Source organism: Chelonia mydas, chromosome 8, assembly GCF_015237465.2.
Source record: "Chelonia mydas isolate rCheMyd1 chromosome 8, rCheMyd1.pri.v2, whole genome shotgun sequence".
Lineage (NCBI taxonomy): Eukaryota > Metazoa > Chordata > Testudines > Cheloniidae > Chelonia > Chelonia mydas.
The window spans coordinates 65,209,787-65,233,374 of record NC_057854.1 but is presented as its reverse complement, the minus strand read 5'-3'; the positions used below and the strand labels follow the sequence as shown (position 1 = coordinate 65,233,374).

Sequence of the window (23,588 nt, the reverse complement as noted above, 5' to 3'; positions counted from 1 at the left end):
TGAAAGTGGGTTAGGGTTGGGGCACTAACGCTTTCTTCCTTCCTCTGAGTGATGTGGGGAACCCCGAGCGCTCTCTGCTGTTTTGTTATTTTATCAATAAAGCTTTAAAATTCAGACACTTAGTGTGCTCTTCATCTCCCCTAAAAATCCTGTGGCCTCAGCCTGATCACCTGATGCCTCAGGCATATTGGTAACATAAATCTGTCACAACTGCTGTGCTGTTTTGACATTCCTCCATGTAGAGAGCTCACAGAGCTGCTGAGGATGCTGCTCCTGTCAGCTGAGGAGGCTGTGGGAGAACTCAGAAGGAATCGTAGAACCATAGGCAGGCAGAGCAGGCTTCTGCTGTGGGGGAGAGGAAGGGGGAGAGACTGCTGTGAGGGTGATGATGTCCCCCTGCCTCAGGATAGGTTTGTCAGGAAGCTGTCTGGACTTAGAGACCGCATGCCAACACACTTGCTCTTCCCCAACACACATGTCCTGTCACACAGTGTCCCCTCCCGCTCCCCACCTCAGTTGAAAAGCAGCAGACAATCTATGAGGATGCCCATGGAATGATGGGGTTGAGAAACCTGCATCATGTGACGCTGTACCTCCCCCATGAGGCATTGCAAACCCTTCCCTAAGTACCCTGCAGCCACTTGCATAGTGGGATAGATACCCACAGTGCACTGATCTCTGTGTTGATGCAAGAGCTGCTAGTGTGGATGCACTCTGCCGACACAAGTATAGTGTAGACATGCAACAGCGGTTTAAAGTGGCATAACTTTTGTCGACAAAACTCTGTAATGTAGGCATAGCCTGAGTCATTTTGGCTCTCGATATGGGGGTAAACAAGAAGTGCTATATATACCTTATATGTATATCTAGCTAAGTTCTTAAAATTATTTGCTGTTTATACAGCAGTGAGGCAATTAACATTACAATTAAGTTAATTTAATGTAATAAATCTTACAAATAAGACCTGGGTCTGAGGAGTTTTTAGTCATATACATGAAACCGCAAGTGAGGGTAACTGTGTATGGGGACAACGGAAGGAAGGGTGAGGGTTGCAAGAACAACTTTGAGATTTGACTTAAGTTATGCATGCCACTTAATGGTATTGCTGTCTGTTTCTATTTATGTAAGACAAGAATGGCCATACTGAGTCAGACCAGTGGTCTATCTAGCCCAGTATACTGTCCGACAGTGATTGGTGCTAGATGTTTCAGAGGGAATGACAGAATAGGGCACTTTAACAAGTGACCCATCCCTTGTCATCTAGTCCTAGTTCATGGCAGTCTGAGATTTAGAGATACCAGAGCATGGGATTGCATACCTGAACATCTTGGCTAACAGCTCTTGATGGACTATCCCCCATGAATTTATCTAATTCCTTTTTTTTAACCAGTTATACTTTTGGCCTTCATAGCATCCCCTGGCAACAAGTTCCATAGGTTGACAGTGTGTTGTGCGAAAAAGTACTTCCTTATGTTTGTTTGAAACCTGCTACCTATTAATTTCATTGTGGGGGGGCGTCTCAAGGGGTGTCTCTGTTTGTTATTATGTGAAGGGGTGAAGAACACTTCCCTATTCACTTTCTCCACAACGTTCATGATGTTAGCCTCTATTATGTCCTCCCCCACCCTCCCTTTAGTCCTCTCTTTTGTAAACTGAACAGTCCTAGTCTTCTTAATCTCTCCTCATCTGGAAGCTATTCCATACACACACTGTTTTTGGTTCCCTTTTCTGTATGTATCTTTTCCAGTTTTTTTTTCTTAAGATGGCACCACCAGAACTGCATGCAGTATTCAAGGTGTGCGTGCACAATGGCTTTATATAATGACACATTTATTTATCTTATCTATCCCTTTCCTAATGGTTCCTAACATTGTTAGTGTGTTTGACTACTGCTGCACCTATGTTTTCAAAGAACTATCCACAATGACCCCAAGATCTTTCTTGAGTGGTAACAGCTAATTTAGACTCCCATCATTTTGTATATGTAGATGGGATTATGTGCTTAATATTTGGATTTCTTATAATCTAATCCTTAGGATTGCTTCTCCTTCACTACTTTCCTTTCTCTCACATTAAGTGGAATTGATTGGTCTTTTCAATGATATGGGTTCTTCTAGAAGAAAATGGATTTTTAGGAGGTGTCCGAGTGAAGAAAGTGAGGGGGAATCTGGCATGCTGGTAGTAGGGTGTTCTAAGCATAGGGATAGTATGGATGAAAACCTCAGGATGAGCCGAGGATATGAAGATGGGGGCGGGTGTGAAGGTGGCATCATTGTCGGAGCAAGAGAGAGCATAATCAGATTAAAGATGTAGGTGGAAGTGGAGTTCACACTGAATGGTTTTGCATATTGAACTTGTAAAAATGAAGTATGTGAAATGGCATTGTAGAAATAATGCTTCTTTAGATATAAGGAGTAGAACTGGGCAGATAACTGACTTAGTTCACTTACAGCAGTAAAAAAAAAAAAAAAGAGGAAAAATCAGTTTGGCTTGAACCAAATCTGAAAATTAATTTTTAAAAAAAAATTTATTTTTTTTTTTGAGAAATTGAAAGTGCATTTTTGGTTTGAATGAAAAAGTTGTTTATATCACTGACACCATTCTGCCAGAGGGGTGTGTGTGTGTGGGTCCTCTTGATTATTTCACAGAATCGGGTTGTAGGAGAGAAAAATGTCCTAAAAGAACATTTATTTGAACATAAGCCTCTACCCTGATATAACATGACCCAATATAACACGGGTTCACATACAACATGGTAAAGCAGCGCTCTGGAGGCGGGGCTGCGTTAATAACGAAAATGCTTGAGGCCAAAGCAAGTTCGATATAATGCAGTTTCACCTATAACACGGTAAGATTTTTTTGGCTCCCGAGGACAGCGTTGTATCGGGGTAGAGGTGTATATGGGGCGATTAGAAGGAGAGCAGTTAGGACAAACACACTAGGTGCTACCTAATTAAAAAAAAAAAATTGAAAAGCGTTCAGGAAAGCAGTGTGGACAAGGGTGCAATACTGGACATGATTGCATTTATAATTGGTGCCTAGATACTATGATGATAGGTGCATTTGAAATGCCTAATATAGATAACTAGAAAGACCAGAAGGCTTTTAGAACAATTCATGGTGAAATACTCAACTGCCTTGGCAAGCTAAGCCAGTGAATTTGGTGAATAGTTACAGATCCAGGATCAGGGGATGTGACAGCTAGAGTGCCACAGGGGTGATGTTCACATGATCTGTCGATGATTTGGAAGAATTGCTCAGATGTCTTGAGTGGGAATGCCAACTAATACCAATAATAGGTAGATGAGATTTAGGATGTGAGCTAGCAAGTGGATTTAACATTTACTTTAAACATTTTGTTCTAGTTTTTGGGCAAGAAACTAAAATATTTCATTGAAAATTGAGGTGATAGTAGCAAACATTTGCCAGGAATAAGTATTTTTACAATGTGGTCTTTATACAATGCAAGATCTAATTTAAAATTAGATCACTGGGCTGCACATTCTCAAGAATGAAAATAGAATTCTTTCAGGTTTCATTGCACTTCAGGAATTCCCATCTGATCTTCTGAAACTGAGATCTAGAAGAATATATGGTAATAGTATAGTGTTATAAAAATGATTGGTCTGATACAACAATATGTTAGTGTGCTAGGTGCTGACCAGGGAAGGTCTCCTCTTATGCTAATAGCTAACAAACTTAACTAGTAGTTATGTTTCTGGCAACAAATACAGGGATGAAATGGATATTGACACATTAATAAGAGAACAAATCCACAGGGATCACTGTGGTTCTGTACAAAAGTGTAAGGAGATCACACCTGGAGCATTATGCACAACTTTGGATTGTGTAGTATGGGAGGGATGTTGAATTATTAGAATTGGAAACAACCCAGAAGGTGATAGCAAGGAATGATAAAGGGCTTTAGGGATTATATAAGTAGAGAAGTTGAGTTTTTCTAAACTCTTTAGTTATGTTCATTAATAGCATGAACACAACATGCCAGGTTATGTCCCCTCTGAAACAACTGTAAACATGACATTGAGTGATCTAACTGTGCAGTACAGTAAGAGCTAAATTATGCAGTGCGGCAGAGCTGAGTTGTGTGACAAAATCATTTCAATTTCAGTGAAATTCTAAAAAATTCACACAATGAAAATAGACAGAGGCCTGGGTAAGGAGGAGGCAGCATCTGGCGTCCTTAAGGGATGCAAGGGGGGAGCTTTACTCCTGTACTACTTACAGATTTCTGTCTTAGTGAAAAGAAGAAAAATAGTTGGGGTGGGGACAAATTATACAGCCATGTAATCATGGCAGACATTGGGTTGTTGGATCTAGCAGGCATGGTATATGTACAAACACTAAATGGATGGCCTCTGAGCTGCATGCCCTCCTACTATCCTGAAACTTTACCATGCATTTTGCAGTACTTCTGTGGTAATGTGGGTTGAGATGTTGGTTCATGTTTTCAGACAACTCTGATTTTTTTTTCTTGCTTTTTGTTTTCTTTTGAATAAATGGTCTGACACGCATCTTAGTGGTTTTAAACATAGTGGATATTTATGTGACTGAAATAGAGAACAGAATAGTTTAGTCAGACTTCATTTAGCATTTATAAAGTGGTGGCACTACCAGACTGGATCCTGTTGTGCTATGTAAACGTGCAAGAGGGTGGATTTATGAATTTACCAGAGTGCCAGTTAGATTTTAAAGCTAAGGACTAACAAACTACATTTGCCAGTATATAATAGAATCCAGTAGGCCGACCCCCTTATTTATTGTGTCCAGAGACTGTTAGCTTACTAGTTCTAATACTGGGTTGTTTTAAAATCAACTTTTAACTTGAACAGTATTTCTCAAATCAGGACACTTGCTTATTCTTAACCAGCCAGCAATTATTTTACCAGAACAACATTTAATATATCAACAGTTAACTACTCAAATGTAGATACAACCAGTTGTGTGTATTAAACACATACTATAAAATTGTGCAAGCAATGCTCATAGACTAGAGTTGAGGCTTAGCAGTCAAAGAATAATGGACATTACTAAGATTTACTATTACATTTACTCGGGGGGAGGGATAGCTCAGTGGTTTGAGCATTGGTCTGCTAAACCCAGGGTTGTGAACTCAATCCTTGAGGGGGCCATTTAGGGATCTCGGGCAAAAATTGGGGATTGGTCCTCCTTTAAGCAGGGGATTGGACTAGATGACCTCCTGAGGTCCCTTCCAACCCTGATATTCTATGATAATCCATTCTCAATACTTTAGTGCCTAACGCAATTATCACACTTCCAGGGTGGCACTTGTTTTTAAGGCACTTTGAAGAGTGTAGTTAGTACAGTTTGAATGGATCGGTCTCAAAAGGAGAAATTTAGAATATTAAAAGCAGTTGCTTAAAACAGTTTTTTCAGGCCAATTTGCTTGGATTAATAAAGGAGTTAAAATCTAAAATATGGTTACTTGAGGTCTCACTAGAGAGTGGAGACTCGGCAAGATAACCTGGTTATTTGTATTTCCCCTTCTATTATGTAATATAATCTTTGAATACTTCTTATCCTCTTAACTTTGGGATTGGGGAGAGTCCTTTCCACACGGTTGGTCCAGGTGTCTGTCACGCTCAGGATTCTTCAGCTTGTTGGGTTCAGTCAATTCTCATGAGCATGTGGTGACTTCAGTTTATATACCTAGTTTCAGGACTTGTAGGAAGGGGCCACCCTCTTATTCCCATTGGACATATGCCAAGTGAGTGCTTAGATTTTAGCTCTTTCAGTTTTTGTTCCTTTCATCAGTATCCAATAGATGGTGATGGTATATAACTAATTTCTTTAATCCTTTCCTTATCGGAGGTTTTTTAAGTTCGATTTGTTTCAAGGATTGTATTTCATTATTCGCTCCTGCTATCAACTAGGATCCTCTCCTTTAAGCAATTTCTCTTAATATCCTAAGTTATATGCTGGTTTATATTTTTTTATATTTTTTTCCTTGTGTCAGACAATTCCTATTACTTCTGGAGTGCAACAGTTATTTACAATGAAAACCAACAAAATCCTTAATCTTTTAAATTTGGAGGACATATTCCATACAGCAGTTTACATTGTATTGGACTTGCCATAGAACAAGAGACATTTTCCACATATAGAAGGATGTAGATCTGACTCACAAGGCAAACAAATTGGCAGGTTCTGGTATGGGGTGAAAGACAGATTATTTACAGTATATTTGAGTTACAAAGAAAACAATATATAGGTTGGGGTGAACATTTTGCTTGGATTTCTTGGTGTAACAGTTATTTTTGTTCAATTTGACCTTCAGTCTTACAGCAACATTTCTAATTTGCTTGGCGTGCATCTTCCCCAACCGTTTGTTGATCCACTCATAATGTGCAATGGGTCTCTTTGCATAAGAAGGCAGCATATCACCCTTACATGGTAACTTGGAGTTCTTTTTAGGTAGGTTGGGAAGGAGAAAGAGGTTTTATCCATATGCAGATTGAGAGATTCTTGCCTAGATGTAACAATATTCTCATTTAATAATTTTAATTAGAATTCCGGACTTTGACTGTGGGTCCTTAGACAAAGTGTCTCACATGATGTTAACCATTTTCTTATTGTCTTCCTGGGTGGATCTTATTTTGGGATAAACAGTGGTGGATAGCTTTTCCAATTTTTAAGGGCCAGAAGGAATCAGTAGTTATTAATCAATCAAGGCATATTTGTTCCGTATATCCCTTGCAGCTAGGCTCTGTTTGCAGGATCAAGGTAATCCATTTGGACAGATTATATGGATCTGTAAATTTTGAAACTAATTAGTTTAAGTGAAAACTACAGCTTCAAGTTTTGCACTGCTTTTTGTAAAATAGAGCAAAGGACTAGTTGCAAAAATGATACTTCTGGAGACTCACCTAGCAGAATATTACATCTTGTGCTTTTTGACATCTCCATAAATGTAACTGTAACTGAATAAGTAGTTATGGTGTTTGTTCTTGTATGTCTTTTAATCGACAAGTGTTGTTTTTTTTTTTGTTTTTGGTTTTTTTACAGAGCTAAAATTATCAGTATTTGATGATTGTAGGAAGGAAGAAGAATGGAAGGTATATTTCATTTTGCTTTTTGTTACACTTTAGAATTACTTAATGCATATTCTGTTTCATTAAGTACACTATTTCTTAGCTTGCTTGAAATTTCTTCGCAACACTTTCATTAAATGACCCATAGTAGATGGACAAATGGATATGTCTTCTGGTTTCCTAGTGATGTAAAAAAAGACCTGAAAGGTGATTCTGTTGGTTTTTAAACTTTAGAAATTCAGGTCTTGTCTTACTCTATTTTCCTGAAAGACACAACAGCCTCACTCATGTCTCTGTAACTTTCCATTGATTGATTTCCAATGGTGGGAATGGTGTGTTGGCTTTATATAGTATGCTTATGCTGCAGTTAAAAACCCCCAGCTGGCCTGTGCCAGCTCACTTGGGCTCAGGGTAAGGGGCTGTTTAATTGTGGTGCAGAAGTTTGGGCTTGGACTGCAGCTCGAGCTCTGAGACCTTCCCACCTATCAGGGTCCTAGAGCCTGGTATCCAGCCTGAGCCCGAACATCTACACCACAATTCAGCAACTCCTTAGCCTAAGCCCTATGAGTCTAAGTCAGTTGGCACAGGCCAGACATTGGTTTTTAATTGCAGTGTAGACATACACAAAACAGACTTAAAGGGTATCTGTTTTGAGCAGGGTTAGATAATATGGTTCTTTAAATGCTGGCAGCAGTCTAGATCCTTGTGTACATTAATATGTCTATCATCAGTGGGACTGTAATGGTGGTAGCTTTGTTGGGATATTTTTGGCAAAAAGTCTACTGTCTTTTATTCCCTATGACAAGTGTAGAACTGATAGGATTGACATTGGAGATTGACTGGGAATTAGAAATTATTTTTATTTAGCCTATTAACACAATCTAATTTAAAAAAAAAAAAAAACCTTTTCAGGTTTTTTATATTTAATATGGAAGTTAGACCCAAATGCAAATTCTTCCTTTTAAAAACTGGTAAAACAGTAAATCCTTTGGGGTTGGGTCATGTCTACTTGAAAACAGCCTCTACAATGTCCCATAAGCTAATACTTTTTATTTAGAATTTTGGGGGATTTTTTTTAAATCACAAAAAAAATCAGGGTTATTATACAGACAGTAAAAATGCTCCCCTTGTGGCTATGCAGCTGTTCTTGCCATGGAAAAAAAAGAGCTGTAGACTAAAATTTGCCCAGGCAGATCGGGAGAGGAAGCTTAAAATAATTCAGGATAAACTGATCTGAAGAGGAAAGTTTTACACTAAACCAAATGTAATGAAGACAGTCACTGCAGGACTCAAACAGATTTTCTGACATAGCAAATTCTGCAGATAGTTTCTGAGCCACAAAGTTCTCAACCCAAGCAAGATGGAAGTTTGGAATGTTGAGTAAGACCAGCCAGGCTGATCTCAACTGTCATGGAAGACCTATGATGAGAAATGGCTAGAGTATCTTAGGCACAAATTGGGAGTTTAATGGCCTACTGTACCCTTTTTATATTTATATATGTTGCTTTGCAAAATCCATGTTACTTGTGACTCCTTAAAATAAAAATCGCAACCTTGCAGTAATAAAGTGAGCGATTGGGGAAAATAAATTGGTAAGAAAATAAATTTCAGTTTCAAGCTTCCACAGCTGCTTATCAATGAAAGAGAATCAGAAGCATGAAATATACCTTGTCTTACAGTAACTGTAGCTGATTCTGAATTATTTGTCTAAATGCTGCTTCATTCGTTTTTATACTTAGATAATTATTTTAGACGACTTTACCACTAAACTGTTGTCGTCATGTGGCAAAATGACTGATTTACTGGCAGAAGGCATTACTGGTAAGTGTAAAATAGTTGTTAAAGGTGCTTTTTTTTAAAAATCTGGGGCAGGTGAAAATGTTGGGTTAATAAATAAGGCTACGTTTTAGTCACAGGTATTTTTAGTAAAAGTCATGGACCGTAAACAGAAATTCACTGCTGGTCACATGTCCATGACTTTTACTAAAAATACCCATGACTAAAACATGCGTGGGGGACTGTGGGTGTTCCGGGGTGTGGGGGGGAGGGGCAAGCAGCATGGTCTGGGATCCCCGCTGTTGCTGGCGCAGGGCCCAGAACCCCGCTGTTCGTGGGTGGGGGGGGGAAGAGGGTTGGCGGGGCAGGCAGGGGCTCCCTTCCCAGCTCTGCATCCTAGGTGGCAGAGGGGTCAGGGAGCAGCTCCTAGGTGGCAGAGGGGTCAGGGTGCTTTGCGCCCCGCTTCCGCCACAAGCACTGCCTGCCGCAGCTCCCATTGGTCGGGAACCACAGCCAGTGGGGAGCTGTGGGGGTTGGGCCTGTGGGTGCGAGCAGCGTGTGGCGCAGCGCTCACCCTTTGCTGCTTAGGAGCTGCAGGGCTGTCGGAGCTGGGGAGCCCCCTTCCCTAGCCTCCCACTCACCCAAACTGCTTCTGCTGGTCCAGGGGCTGCCTGGCTTGGGCAGCTCCTGAGCCAGCACCAGCGGCTGCAGAAGTCACAACGGTCACGGAATCTGTGACCTCCGGACAGACTCGCAGCCTTACTAATAAATATATGCACTGTAGGTAATATTACTATTATAAATGAGAAAAAGGTCATGACTGTTTCTTTATTTACTTGTTTACTATTCCATGGTTTGTTAATTGCAAGCCTGAAAAATAGCATTTAATGCTGCTTTCTTGAAAGAACCTTGCAGCACTGCTGTTGCAAAGTGGCATGTAGGCACGTATAATATTTGCAAAATGCAGAAACTGGTCTGCCATAGCTGACTGGCTGTTTACTATTGAAACTTTATGCTGTCAGTTCAGAGATGTGCCCTTTGCCTGTCTGCTGTCCTTAAAATCTGATATGCTTGATAAATTTGAAGGTCCAGTGTAGAAAGACTTGCTTGAAAGAACTTTACAGTCGGCTGTTAGTTAACTTTTCTTCACTTGGAGACTTCGCTTTTGGACAAAGTCTTCTTCAGTGCTTTTCATGCTATATAAGTGATTAGATGCTTCCCTGTACTTTCAGGGAAGCATCAAATCCAGTATGTGGTCAGACACAAGACGAACTTCTTGAGAATGTCTGTCTGTCTCTTCAGTTGTAGTTAGCTCAATGAAAATGTGTTTAGTGTAGTGATGATCAAAAAGAAACAAAGCATTAGAATGTATGAAGAACAGGATATAGTATTCTCAGCATTTTCTAACCCCACATATAAATCAGTGGAATGCCCTCATCTTGAATCCTATATCCAGTCTTGAGAAAGCAGAAATAGAAGAGGCCCAGAGAAGGGAAACCAAAATTGCTGAAGGCATGGAAAGACTTTCCTATGGAAAAGACTGAATCTGAATCCTTCCCATGCCGCCAGATATTGTTTAAGGTGTGGACAAGGCTCTGCAAGCCCTGTCCGTCGTGCCACTAGAGTAGAACCTCAGTTATGAACACCAGAGTTATGAACTGACTGGTCAACTACACACCTCATTTGGAACCAGAAGTATGCAATCAGGCAGCAGCAGAAACCCAAAAAAAGGGCCCAGGAAGGATACTACTGTGTTAAATATAAACTACTAAAAAAAAAAAGAAAGAAAAGAAAAAGAGAACTTTTTGTGCTTGCTTCATTTAAAGGAAGGCTAAAAAGTGCATTTTTCTTCTGGGTAGTAAAGTTTTAAAGCTGTATAAAATCAATGGTCACTTGTAAATTTTTGAAAGAACAACCATAATGTTTTGTTCAGTTATGAACATTTTCAGAGTTATTGAACAACTTTAATTTCCAAGATTTTTGTAACTCTGAGGTTCTGCTGTACTCCAAATATTTGGTTGTGTTTCTATAACTTTTGTACAAAGATGGGTTGTTGTTCCATTGCTCAGCCCAACACTGGAGGACCAGTACGCTGCTTTTACTCTGATCCCTACACTTTGACCTATCCAGTTTGCGTGGCCCTATCAGGAGTTAAAACTCCTGCAAGCATAGCTGTCAGGGTCACTGGAACACACAAGCCTTCCCTCTGTATCAAGGTGCAGTCTCCAGGGAAGGACAGAGAGACTAAGAACTGTTTAAATTTATAGTGGAGAGAAGAGGAGACATGATAGCCGTGAATAAAATAATGAATGATATAGAGAACAAAGGGACGTTCAATGAAACTAAAAGGTAACGTTTAAAAGTGCTAAAAGGGAATCCTTCTATACAATGCAGAATTAACCTATGGAACTGTTAAGGCTGATTCTCCACTCTGGCACTTCGTGTGCAGAAGGTGGGGGTGTGCAAGGACTTCAAAAATTAATACTTGCCACTCTAGGCTTGTATTAAACTCCCAAGATTACAGCTTTTCTCTGACCTTGGATTGGTAGATGCTGCCACCACCCAACTGCAAAACCCCTTTGGGAACCCAGGAAGGTGCACTTGGGAATTCCTTCCTGTGGGGTACCCTCAAGCCCTTTCACCCCCACCCCCCTCTCTGGGGAAGAGCTGAGAAAGAAAGAAAAGAAGGAAGGGGGAAAAAAAGGAAATCAGCTGTTGCCACCAGCTAATTAAACAATGTGCACAAGCCTCTTAAGACGCACACATCCAATTCTGTTGTTAAAAAGGAAGAAAATACATCTGGGAACTTAAGCTTTTGCTAGATTTAAAAAAAACAAAAACCTACAAGAATTAAGCATCAAGAATAGCTCTCTGGAGGTCCAGCTTAAATGTTACAAGCAAAACAAAAGCACCTGGGGTTAGTACAGAGGAATTCACAAGTCATAAAGAAATAAAAGGGATAAACCTAATCACGTCTTCCTAGACATTTCCTGATCTATCTGGGGTTTTAGATAAGTAGTTTCTAGTATGATACTGATTTTTTTTCATACCTGGCCCAAGCTTTTCACAGCATAACTGCTCCCTGTTTGCCTCTCCCCGAGAAGGACACAGACAGACAAAAGGGAGTCTTTGTTCAATTTTAAAAAGTTCTAGCCTTCCCATTGGCTCTTTTGGCCAGATGTCCACCCACTTCCTTTTACCTATGCATAGCAGTGAGACTTTTTAACCCTTTACAGGTAGAGCAATTAGAGAACAGCTACTAAGAGGGATTTTATAGCTGCTGGCTGGCTGGGCATCCATAAAATGGAGCTACCCCTCTTCCCCCCCCCCTCATTTATCACAGGAACTCATTGTCACAATATGTCAGAGTCCAAGAGCTTTCCAGAATTAAAAGGATTAAAAATGGATAATGAAAATATTCTTGGTTACATTAGCTAGAGTAAAAAATGAAGGCTATAACTCCTCATTCTTCAGGCAGTCACTTTCTGCAACTCTTTAAGGAGAAAGTACTCTGATGGGGAGTTCAATATCTGTCCATTATGGAGTTTCTTGCACCTTCCTCTGAAGCATTTGGTATTGGCCTCTGTCAGAAGCAGAATATCAGATGAGATTTAATTTGATAATGTAATTCCTATATGATATATTTGAGACTAGATTTACCTATATTCTTGAGAAGATGAAACACTGCAATCATAAATTTTATAGCCTATAACAACTATTTATTAAAGGGAACGCCTACATTTTCTTTGGCTCAGCAGCCTTAAAGTTCAAAAAGTAAGAAGTACTTTTCGCTATAAAACTTATGTGAAGTGTGTTTAAAGTTAGCATTTCTGTGATGCCTGATGCCTAAATCATCCTGGTGAAAATTAACATTGAAATTGGTGGTGAATATATTAAACTTTATGAAAGCAGTTTTCAGTCTTCTCTAATAGATTTTTTTTTTTAATCAGTGTTTTATGGTGAGACAGTATTTAAGATCGTCACTTCACAATTCTTGCTCACATGAGTCAATAGGACTACTTAAAGTAAGGAAGAGATTGTATGATTGGACGCTTAATATGTAAATTTAAACATTGATATTAAATTTATCCTGCTTTAAGACTTATTTACTCTGATACTGTCTTTCCATATGTCCAGTATCACACATGCCACTTCAGAAAGAGCAATAAGCTCAAATCTCAACTGTAATTCACTTTTCAAGTGTATTTTACTCATAGTAAATTGCTTTGCTGTTTCCATCTGAAACATTTTCAGAACAAATGGGTATAACTTTTCTTAACCACTAAGTAAGTGAAGTGCTGCTTAAAGTGCCAGACTGACAGTCCTGGAAACTGAAGTTCTCTGTTTATTTACAAAAGCTGTGGCATGATCAGAAGCAAGGCAAGTTTTCCCACCAATGCACTGCAACCCTATCTCAGGAAATCCTCTATATGTAATATCTGTAGTGTAATGAATAAGCTAAACAGAGAAGCCAATGGAAGGACATGGGTTACATGAAATTGTTGGTTTTTAAAAAATTACCAACTTGTGCATGCAGTTACATGTCTAGTAGGTTAATTGCATAAGAAATGGCCAAAGGACAGAAAAGGCTAGAGTCTTAAAAGTACTCTGCGTTGGTTTCCCCCCCCCCCCCCTTCTGATGTTGAATATAAGCATAATTTTATTAAGGTGGTGATCCTGTAAGCTGCTGTTCTCATGTAGGCCCCATGTATGGAGATACATTGACTTTACTGAGGCTCTACGTAAGGGCAGAGGGTCTATCTGTGTAGAACAACTTGCAAGATTGGGACCTAGAGGTTTAGTTAGTATGTAACTCTGTTCTACTCTTTGTGTTAACCTCCAATATAAAAAAATGGGGGATTCTTTATAGATAAGGTAGCATCTGGCCCCTGATTTTGTAGGCTCACCCACAGACCTTACTTAATCAATTAAAAGTGTAATTCAGCTCTCTCCATAGAATTAGTTTTACACCTATTTTAGCTTATGGAAATACTAATGTAAAATACAATCATTGGTCAAATGGAGCATTATTAGAGGATACAATCCAGAATGCTTTAGTTTTCTTTTTTGTTTTAAAAACCTTGGTGTTCAATGTAGTTTTCCAAACTTAATTTCTTAAGAAAGATATATTGAGTATTGCATTTTGAAATGAGTAACTTTATATATTTTAGCTGTGGAGAATGTTTATAAAAACCGTGAACCTGTCCCACACATGAAGGCAATTTATTTCATCACTCCAACCGAGAAGGTTAGTATTTTTAAGGAAAAACTTTTTAGTTTTTTTAATCTTTGGTAGTACACAAAGCACTAAACCATTGTAACAATTTAAACTGAGCTATTACAAAGCTGCCACTCAAAATAATGGCTATAGAAAAGAGTTGGCTCTACTGGTACTATAGAAATGTTCAGAAGAGACTGAATCTCCAATTATTAAATCATTTTCAATCTATAACAATATAACATAAGATTTTCCTTCTCCCCTGTGCTTTCTTTGCTTCATTAAAGCAATCTTTTGTACAACTTCTATAGATGAGAATATTACTGATCTTCTTGCATTGTTTTGTCATCCTTGGACTGGATATATGAATATTGTAGTTCAGTGTTTACATTCCCATGTGACTGTGATTACAGTATTTCTGGTTTCATACTGATCAATAAAAACATGAACTTTTCAAAAATATAGTCCAAGAAAAGTTTGTTCTAAGGGCAGGCAAAATAGACACTAATAACAGTTATTTTCTTTATAGTAAATTACAATTTAGCATTTTTATCTTAAGTCTGTAGATGGGCTTATAAATGACTTTGTAAGTAAATCATCCAGCAAGTACAAAGCAGCATATGTCTACTTCACTGACTGTAAGTAATTTTTTTATTGAGTTTGCTAATGATATACTAATGATTGAGTTTAAGTGGTTGTCAGTCTTATCTTGTTACTAATATATTTTGACTTTCTATTTGGTGCATATTGGAGATATTAACTACTGCACTAAGCTATGAGGGGAGTTTTGAGACTTGGCTTGTTTACCAGAGTTGAGAATTTAAGTTGAAGTGTTTAAAAAACAAAACAGCAAGAACCCATAATTCTGTCTTTGCCTGTTAATTATTCTGAAAGGCATTGCAGACAGAAATGGAAAGCCACAGGATGTGGAATTAGAGTTTCTGTCCAGTGTGGCACTGTGGCTTCTTATTTCCCAGAATAGGTATGACCTTTAGTTTCCAATGTTACATGTTTTGGTTTTATTTTTATAACGTGCTAACTGTATTTGTATGCTATAGAATGTAAAGGAAGAAGTTTTTGAGCAAAATTATGGGGTACACAAACATATAATCCTGTGCAGAAATAACACCAAAAAAGACTTTCTTGGGATGACAGTTTGTGCTGCAAGGACAATGGTTTGAAGTTTGATTATATTTCACTTATTCACTATGAACTCAGTTTTGAGCTGGGCTCCACATGACTGTAGGGGAGTAAGGAAGTATAAGGTGCCCTCTTAATTCCTCTGCATAGTCTTCTTGCATCATAAGTTGCATGCAAAGGAAAGAACAGCTGTCATTCCATAGGTACTCCCTCAGTCTGTGTGGGTGTGGGAACTAAGGCTGCGCCCCCTCCATTATCAGTCAGCACAGCTGAAAGAGTGTGGAGAGGGAAGTAAGCTGTGCTAGGAAAAGGACACCTGTACTCTGGGTGTCCCTAACCCTCTGACTGCCAGAAGCTGGGACTAGATGACGGGTGGATCACTCGCTAATTGCCCTGTTCTGTTCCCTCTGAAGCATCTGGCAGACCCACTATGACCATTCTTATGCCCTTATATTCCAGTTCAACTTACTTCCCCCATGGGAAGCAGACACTGAATTTTGGCTGCATCAGTTTGGCCTCTGGTCTACTCTTAGACTGTGCAGCTGCACGCTTCCCCAGTTCTGTTTTTCTCCTTGATGAAAACCCGCCCCCTTGGTTCACTCTACTTCCCTGTAAGTCAACCACCCTCCCCTCCCCTCTTCAATCATCGCTTGCAGAGGCAATAAAGTCATTGTTTCAAATTCATGCATTCTTTATTTATTCATCACACAAAAGGGGGATAACTGCCAAGGTAGCAAGGGTGTGGGAGGAGGGAAGGACAAGGCCACACTACACTTCAAAACTTATTGAATGCCAGCCTTCAGTTGCTTGGGCAGCCCTCTGGGGTGGAGTGATTGGGTGCCCAGAGCCACCACGCTCTTCTCTTCTTCTCCTCCTTCCCCCCCCCCCCCACGTTCTTGGGCGTCTGGGTGAGGAGGCTATGGAACTTGGGGAGGAGGGCGGTTGATTACACAGGGGCTGCAGTGGCGGTCTGTGCCTTTCCTGCACCTCAACCATACGCCGGAGCATATCAGTTTGATCCTCCAGTAGCCTCAGCATTGTATCCTGCCTCCTCTCATCACGCTGCCGCCACCTCTCCTGTTGCTCCAACCATCTATCCTCTCACGCATCCCTCCTGTCCTCGCATTCATTTTGTGCTTTCCTGGACTCTGACATTGTCTGCCTCTACGCATTCTGCTGGGCTCTTTCAGTGCGGGAGGACTGCATGAGCTCAGAACATTTCATCGCAAGTGCGGTTTTTTTCGCCGCCTTATCTGAGCTAGCCTCTGGGATGGAGATGCTAGTTGCAGTGTTGAAACATTTTGCAGCTGCGGGAGAGAAAAAAAGAGTAAAACTGAAAGACACATTGGCCATTTAAAAGTAGGGGCTAATGTTTTTGGGTTAATGTGCAGCACAAACCCAACTAACCCCCCCTCCCCCCCACACACCCAATTCTCTGGGATGATCGCTTCACACCCCCCCCCACCACCACCACGTGGCTAACAGTGGGGATGATTTCTTTTCAACCACAGGCAAACAGCCCAGCAGGAATGGCTACCTCTGAATGTCCCCTTAATAAAATTGCCCTATTTCAACCAGGTGACCATGAATGATATCACTCTCCTGAGGATAACACAACGGATGTTGCTTGAATGCCAGCAAACACTGGGACCACACGCTGCCATGCTTTCTTTTGCAGTGATTCCAGACTATGTGCTACTGGCCTGGTGTGGTAAAGTTTCCTACCATGGAGGAGGCAATAAGGCTGCCCTCCCCAGAAACCTTTTGCAAAGGCTTTGGGAGTACCTCCAGGAGAGCTTCACTGAGATGTCCCTGGAGGATTTCAGCTCCATCCCCAGACACGTTAACAGACTTTTCCAGTAGCTGTGCTGGCCGCGAACGTATCCCAAGTCATCAGGGCAAATTAATCATTAAACACACTTGCTTTTAAACCGTGTATTATATTTAAAAAGGTACACTCACCAGAGGTGGCTTCTCTGCCTTCAAGGTCCGGGAGCCCAGGTTGGGAGGGTATTGGCTCCAGGGTGATAAACAGTTCCTGGCCGTCGGGGAGAACAGTTTCTCCATTTGCCTGGTGTGCGCTGTCTTCAACCTCCCCCTCATCATCTTGTCCCCAAAATTCTCGTCCCTGTTGCGTGAGACTCCCTTGCAGGAGTCCACGTACAGGTGTGGGGTAGCTGTAGGAGCACCCCCTAGAATTGCATGCAGCTCCTCATAGAAGCGGTATGTCTGGGGCTCTGACCTCGAGCGGGCATTTGCCTCTTGGGTTTTTTGGTAGGCTTGCCTGAGCTCCTTAAGTTTCACACGACACTGTTGTGGATCCCTGTTATAGCCTCTGTCCTTCATGCCCTTGGAGATTTTTTTCAAATATTTTGGCATTTTGTCTTTTGGAACGGAGTTCTGATAGCATGGGTTCATCTCCCCATACAGCAGTCAGATTCAGTACCTCCCGTTCGGTCCATGCTGGAGCTCTTTTGCGATTCTGGGACTCCATGGTCACCTCTGCTGATGAGATCTGCACAGTCACCTGTGCTGATCAGCTTGCCACAGTGGCCAAACAGGAAATGAAATTCAAAAGTTTGCAGGGCTTTTCCTGTCTACCTGGCCAGTGCGTCTGAGTTGAGAGTGCTGTCCAGAGCGGTCACAATGGAGCACTCTGGGATAGCTCCCAGAGGCCAATACCATTGAATTGCGTCCACACTACCCCAAAGTCGACCCGGTGATGTCGATTTCAGTGCTAATCCCCTCATTGAGGAGGAGCACAGAGATCTATTTTAAGAGTCCATTAAGCCAACAAAAATGGCTTCATTGTGTGGACGGGTTCAGGGTTGAATCGATCTAACGCTGCTAAATTCGACCTAAACTCATAGTGTAGACCAGGGCCTAGTTAAAATAGGCTATAGAGCCCTTAAAATCCACTTGGGTTTTTGTGTCCATACAACAGTTCTACAATAGGTTCTGATGTTCCAAGAGAACCATGTCTGCATGGCTTTCTGTTTGTGTATCTCCCTGTTAGAGGTTTACAGACCTGCAACTTAAAGGTTTGTTCATTTATTTCATTTAAGGAAAACCCATTTTGGCTCTGTCTCAGATTTGTCTGTTCAAGGAATTTGCTAAGTATCCATATGGTCTTATCTGCATATATTTACCAATCATTGTTTAAATTCAGTTTCTAGAGAAGAATCCAAGTTTAACTTCAGTATTACAGAATATATTTCTAAGATAGGTGCAACCAAACTCTTGTATCTGCTTTATATTTTGTTTGGGGGTGTGTATTGCCTATTTTGGGGGTGGAGGAGAGGGCTATCTTCTCCTTTTTTGTAATATTTAGGAGGTACCTTGCTACTTGTATGAAAGGGAGGAGAGAAAACATACACACAACCCTCTTGTTGTTTGTTTTTCACTATTCAGGATGTGGTACATTACTTTTTCTTCTCATCGTCGTTCCAGTATCTCTTAAATTTGTTAGAAATCTTTCTCAAGTTTCAGTGTCCAAAAGTTGGAATCCTCTGGAAAGTAAAGTACCTGTAACTCTTCTCTGAAGAGAGATTCTCAAATCTGGTGGATTTGCACTACTTATCTTTCCCTTTGGGAGAGTTCTATAATACTTTTTATCCATTAATAGTGATTGACTCTTGTTTCAGCCTTTCTCTTGAAAGGACCTGCTGCTGGAATTCTGTAAGCCATAGGCATGTTTCTGGTTTCAGAAAGTTCAGAATTTTCTAGCTGGGAGAGTTCCTGTCTGATCACATGCTGGCACCACAGACTAATGTAGTAATTCTCTAAAACAAATCTGACTTTTAAAGAACAAGATTTATGAATGTGAATGAATTAACTGAAAGGAATAAATATAAAATGGCTTCATAACCTCTAATCTCTTTCCCCAGTTTGCCCTGACATTCTCTTTAATAAAATGAAGTCCTCCTGCTCATGGGCTATAAGAAGGTGCAAAGAAATAAATGTTTCCTTCTTGCCATATGAATCTCAGGTAAACTTTAGTCTTTATATTAGCATAACTCCAGAAATTATACTGCATTTTATATTTCTAAGTGTTGATATATCCACTATAAAGTCTTGAAATGTAGCTGTTTTTTATTTTAAACATATTTTTCAGACTTTGTGACAAACGGTACACAAAGCCTACCACCATTTTGGCTTATTTACAATATATTTGCAAGATGAAAACAAATTGCTATTGCTATCAGAAGTTTATTTTCACTGTCTTCATTGCATGACTGAGTTCAGTTGACATGGAAAGCTTTTGTCATTCAATGCAGCAAATGAGTTTTGGCTCATCTTAAGCAATGCCAAACTGCACTACTCGCTATTTTGCAATACTGTTCTTCTTACTTGTAACTGGATAGGATTAGTTAAGACCCCAGAATCAACTACTCATAGAGATACGGGAATTCAGCAAGAGCAAACAATTCAGAGAATTTAGGATTCTAAAAGCAAAATAGATATGGTTAAATCTTACATTTAAGAGTAGTAGTATGAAGACACTGGTGAGGATAATCACCAGCTAGTTTCCAGCCTCTTTCATTGGTGGTTTTCACTCTATCTGCAATAGTAGATTTGTCACTCATGCACTTCATATCAAATCAATACTGGCCAATATAGGGAAGCCCACAAGGCCAAGAATCCTTGCTCCACTGTAGGAAGTTGTAGAAATGTCTGAGTGTTACTCTTCTCACGTTACTTTTCCTTGTTTTTCTGTGTACCTTCCCTTTCTCTGTTTGCCACACTGCTAGGGTGTCAAACTCTTGTACCCCAACTGATATGTGAGTATAGGAGTGTAGTGCCTCCTATTATTTTCTGGTAAGGGAGCTTCGTAACTGAAGGACTCCTTTCCCTCTCCTCACTACTTTTTTATTGGGTGAGTCATGGGATTGTAGTCATGGAAGGAAAATCTTGTTCCTAATGTTGACTTACACAAAGGGCTTTTATCACAACTGTTTGTCAGAGGGTTGTTTTTATTAAACTGCTTTTACCAAAAAAAGCTTTTGATGAAACATCTGCATCCAAAGTCAACTGAGGGCTGTGAAAGCTTCAGTGTATTGTGGGATTTCACTATCCTGATCCTTCAGAGAACCTCTATCTGAAACCGAGAAATTGATCGTTGGTTTTCTAATGTAAAAAGTAAGCAGAATCTGTACCTCTCTTCCTTCTGCCTTTTTTTTTTTTTTGGTATGTCTTGGGATCAGGGAACCCTTGAGGTCTTTGTGAATCATAAATATGCAGTAAAGAGCATTTTTGCTTGCTTGGGTGGCAGATAATCTCCTGATGACATTCACTTAAGCCCAGTTTGCATGGTGATAGAACTGGGTAGAGTCAGACTTCATTCTGAGACAGCTTTGAATGGCCATGTTCTGCAAGAAGGAAATAAGCATTTTGCACCTTTATCTGCAGAGGGAATTCTTATTTGGAATTTGGCAAGAGAGCCTGTAGGTACAAGGATTGTGTGAATCTCTAGCAGCAACTTGCTTAACTGGGGAGCAGCCAGAAGAGTGGTTTTTAATACTGTCAGAAACAAGTAAAGTCTTTTGCTGAAGTTCTACAATTGTATGTGTGTAGTTCCCGCCGGAGGGGCCCCCCACCCCGACTATAATTTCTTAAATGTATGTCAAATTGTGGGCCTAAGCAGGTTTAACTGTCTCTTATTATAATCACTTTGGCATTGCACTGTATTGCTCCATGCCAGACATTGGATGGTATTTAGTTCTGACTGCCTCAGGTTCCTCCATCTGTACAGGTAGTGAAATAGGTTGAAACATACAGTAAAGTCTATAAGGGAGTAGAGAAAATGGAGGGAAGTAATAGAGGAAAGGAGTGTGAGAACAAGAAACAAAGATGAGCTCAAGAGGACAGAGAAAATGAAATAGGATTGAAGTAAAAATAAAATGGTATCATTAGGCAATGTTAGCTTAGATATGTATTTTCTTGTGCATGCCTTTTTTGTTACAAAAGGAGGTCCCAATCCCTCTGACTGTTGTTCTTACACCAGATGTTATTTCTAAAGAAATGTACAATGCTAAGCTCTTTCATGGCTATGCTTTACTTAGGTATTTACTCTCGATGTCCCAGATGCATTCTTCTGCTGTTACTGTCCCACTGTGGAAAAGGCAAAGGGTAAAGATGCCATCATGGAAGCAATGGCTGAACAAATTGTTACATTATGTGCAACTTTAGATGAAAACCCAGGAGTAAGATATAAAAGGTAGGGCAGAAAATAGTGTTAAATATATGTAGGAAGTCAACGATGAAAATCCTACTTGCAGTGCTGTTTAGAAACAACAATGTTCCATCTTCTGATATGCTTTTAATAAAAACATAATATTTGATCCTTAACGATAATTAAATAAGTTGGTATGAGTCCACATAGAGTAAGTGTAGTGCAGGTTGTTTTTGCTTCCCTTGAGCACTTGTCAACTTTTAGTAAATAGTCAGTCTCAGTGCTTTTGTTGCTGGTCACTTGCACTTACTGTCTCATTTGCTAGTGTGACATTTTCACGTACTGCTTTTTTTTGCGGGGGTGGGGGGGCACTTGCATGCATCCTGTTCCCCAGGTTCTGCATGTGTTTTACCAGTAACCCAGCAACAGAACTTCTGTTACTGAATTTGAGCCTAGGAGAATGTCTCCTTTTTCTGGGGTCCCTGCATGGATTTGGGAAGCAACAGGAGCCAGAGGAGAGGGGAAACAACTAAGGTCTGAGGTGGGTGTGTGTAGGGGGGGGCGGCTAAGAAGCAATCGGAGTGGAGTCGAGAGTCCCCTTCCCTTTCTGAACCCCTCCAGAGAGCACCGAACAATTGATCCTTGGGGGTCCAAGAAAGCTCCCAACTTCCATTCTCCTGAAGTCCTTTGTGGGTCAAGGGGAAGGATTTACACAATTGCTGTTGGGGTGGGAAATAGAGAGGCAGGCCTGAGCAGATTTGTGTTTCAAGCTGCCCATTCTCCTTAGCTGAAAAGATGATTAAAAAAATAAACAGGAGCAGAAAAAATCTTTTAAAAATTAAAATGTGAAAGTTTAAAGATAAAACACTTTTTAAAAGGGTACTATACAGAAACTCAATCTTAAAAAAATAAATAAAGTTGTCCCTTTAGTTTTCATTCTTTTCATTGTGCCCAGTTTGGTGCAGTGAGTAGATACTCTGAGCTCTAGCATTGAATTTTCTAGCTTTTTATGGATGTCCGTCTCACTGGTAATTTTAAATCCATTTTGTTTTTGTTCTAATGTTGGTTGTTCTGCTCAGAGATAATTACAGTACAAGCACAGACTGGTTGGAATGATGCCATTTATTTAGATAATATTTCATTCTCTGGTAAAATAGTTAAGCAAAAACTGCCTGCTCTATAACCTAAGACTATTCTTTTAACTTTTCTGTCTGTCTCCTTGGCTGTAAAATTGGTAACATTACACTCACAGGAGTGTTTAGGACTTGGATCAATTCAAGAAAGTATTTAAGTACATGTTTTAAGTGCATCCCTATTCAGTGAAGTACTTTAAGCATATGTTTAAGTGTTTTGAGTAAGGATGCTCTTCTGAATCAGGGCCTAAATGCATAAAAACTTCTCATGCATCTTTGATATTTTCTGGTCAAAGGCATAATAGAAATGCAGATTATTAAATATCTCTGCCACTTCAGCATACAGTCTAAAAAGCTATCATTTCCTATAATATAGTGGGAACAAAGTACTAAACAAGTTTGTGTTTTTTAAATAGTAAATTAAAAGTAGAAAAAGTTTCCTGGCTTTTTGTGTGTGTGATGGGCACGTAACTTTTTACACACATTTTCAACAAGCAGCATTCTTTTACAGTTAAATGCCTAAAGGATTTTGACAGTTAAACAGCCTTTAGTTTTATGGTTCATCTTATAGCATCTAAGCTAAAAATTATTATAAATCTGAATATTGTATTGTGGAACAAATTGTTGTTTGTGGTTAGCTTTGCAACTAGAATTATGGGGAGAAACATTGAAATTTTTCACTCAAGTATTTCTGCAACCAGAACTGAATAACCATCCCATTTTTGTTCTTTCGCTCTTCTTATTGACTATTGTATGTGTAGGTAAGACTTGCTGTCCATTTTTTTTAGCTGTCCATTTTGGTCTTGCTTATTTCTTTAAAAAAAAAAAAAACACCTGTGTATACTTTGTTTTGAGTACAAGATCATTTACGGCTTGATCTTACAGATATGTGATCTTGATAGGAGAATAGGAATGAAATTATTCACATTGCTTAAGTGTGTTTAGGATTAAGCTCTTAAGCTGTTTTATGTCATAGTTGAGGGAAAGTACTGTAAATATGCATTATGGCAAAAATGTGTTTGAAATGTTTTAAAATTAAGTAGGAGTTCTGAAACTACAGATGTTTGAAGATAAGTAGT

The 23,588-nt window shown here is 39.8% G+C and overlaps 1 protein-coding gene across 2 annotated transcripts in view; it reads left to right on the top strand.

Moving 5' to 3' along the window:
* The window catches only part of STXBP3 (syntaxin binding protein 3), a 46,137-nt gene that overhangs the window by 4,506 nt on the left and 18,043 nt on the right, over positions 1–23,588 (top strand). For both annotated transcript variants that reach the window (XM_007055224.4, XM_037906412.2), the window contains exons 2-7: positions 7,045–7,094; positions 8,810–8,891; positions 14,018–14,094; positions 14,624–14,702; positions 19,092–19,192; positions 21,267–21,421. In XM_007055224.4, coding sequence (XP_007055286.2) covers positions 7,045–7,094; positions 8,810–8,891; positions 14,018–14,094; positions 14,624–14,702; positions 19,092–19,192; positions 21,267–21,421 — 544 coding nt within the window. The remainder of the gene's footprint in view (positions 1–7,044; positions 7,095–8,809; positions 8,892–14,017; positions 14,095–14,623; positions 14,703–19,091; positions 19,193–21,266; positions 21,422–23,588) is intronic.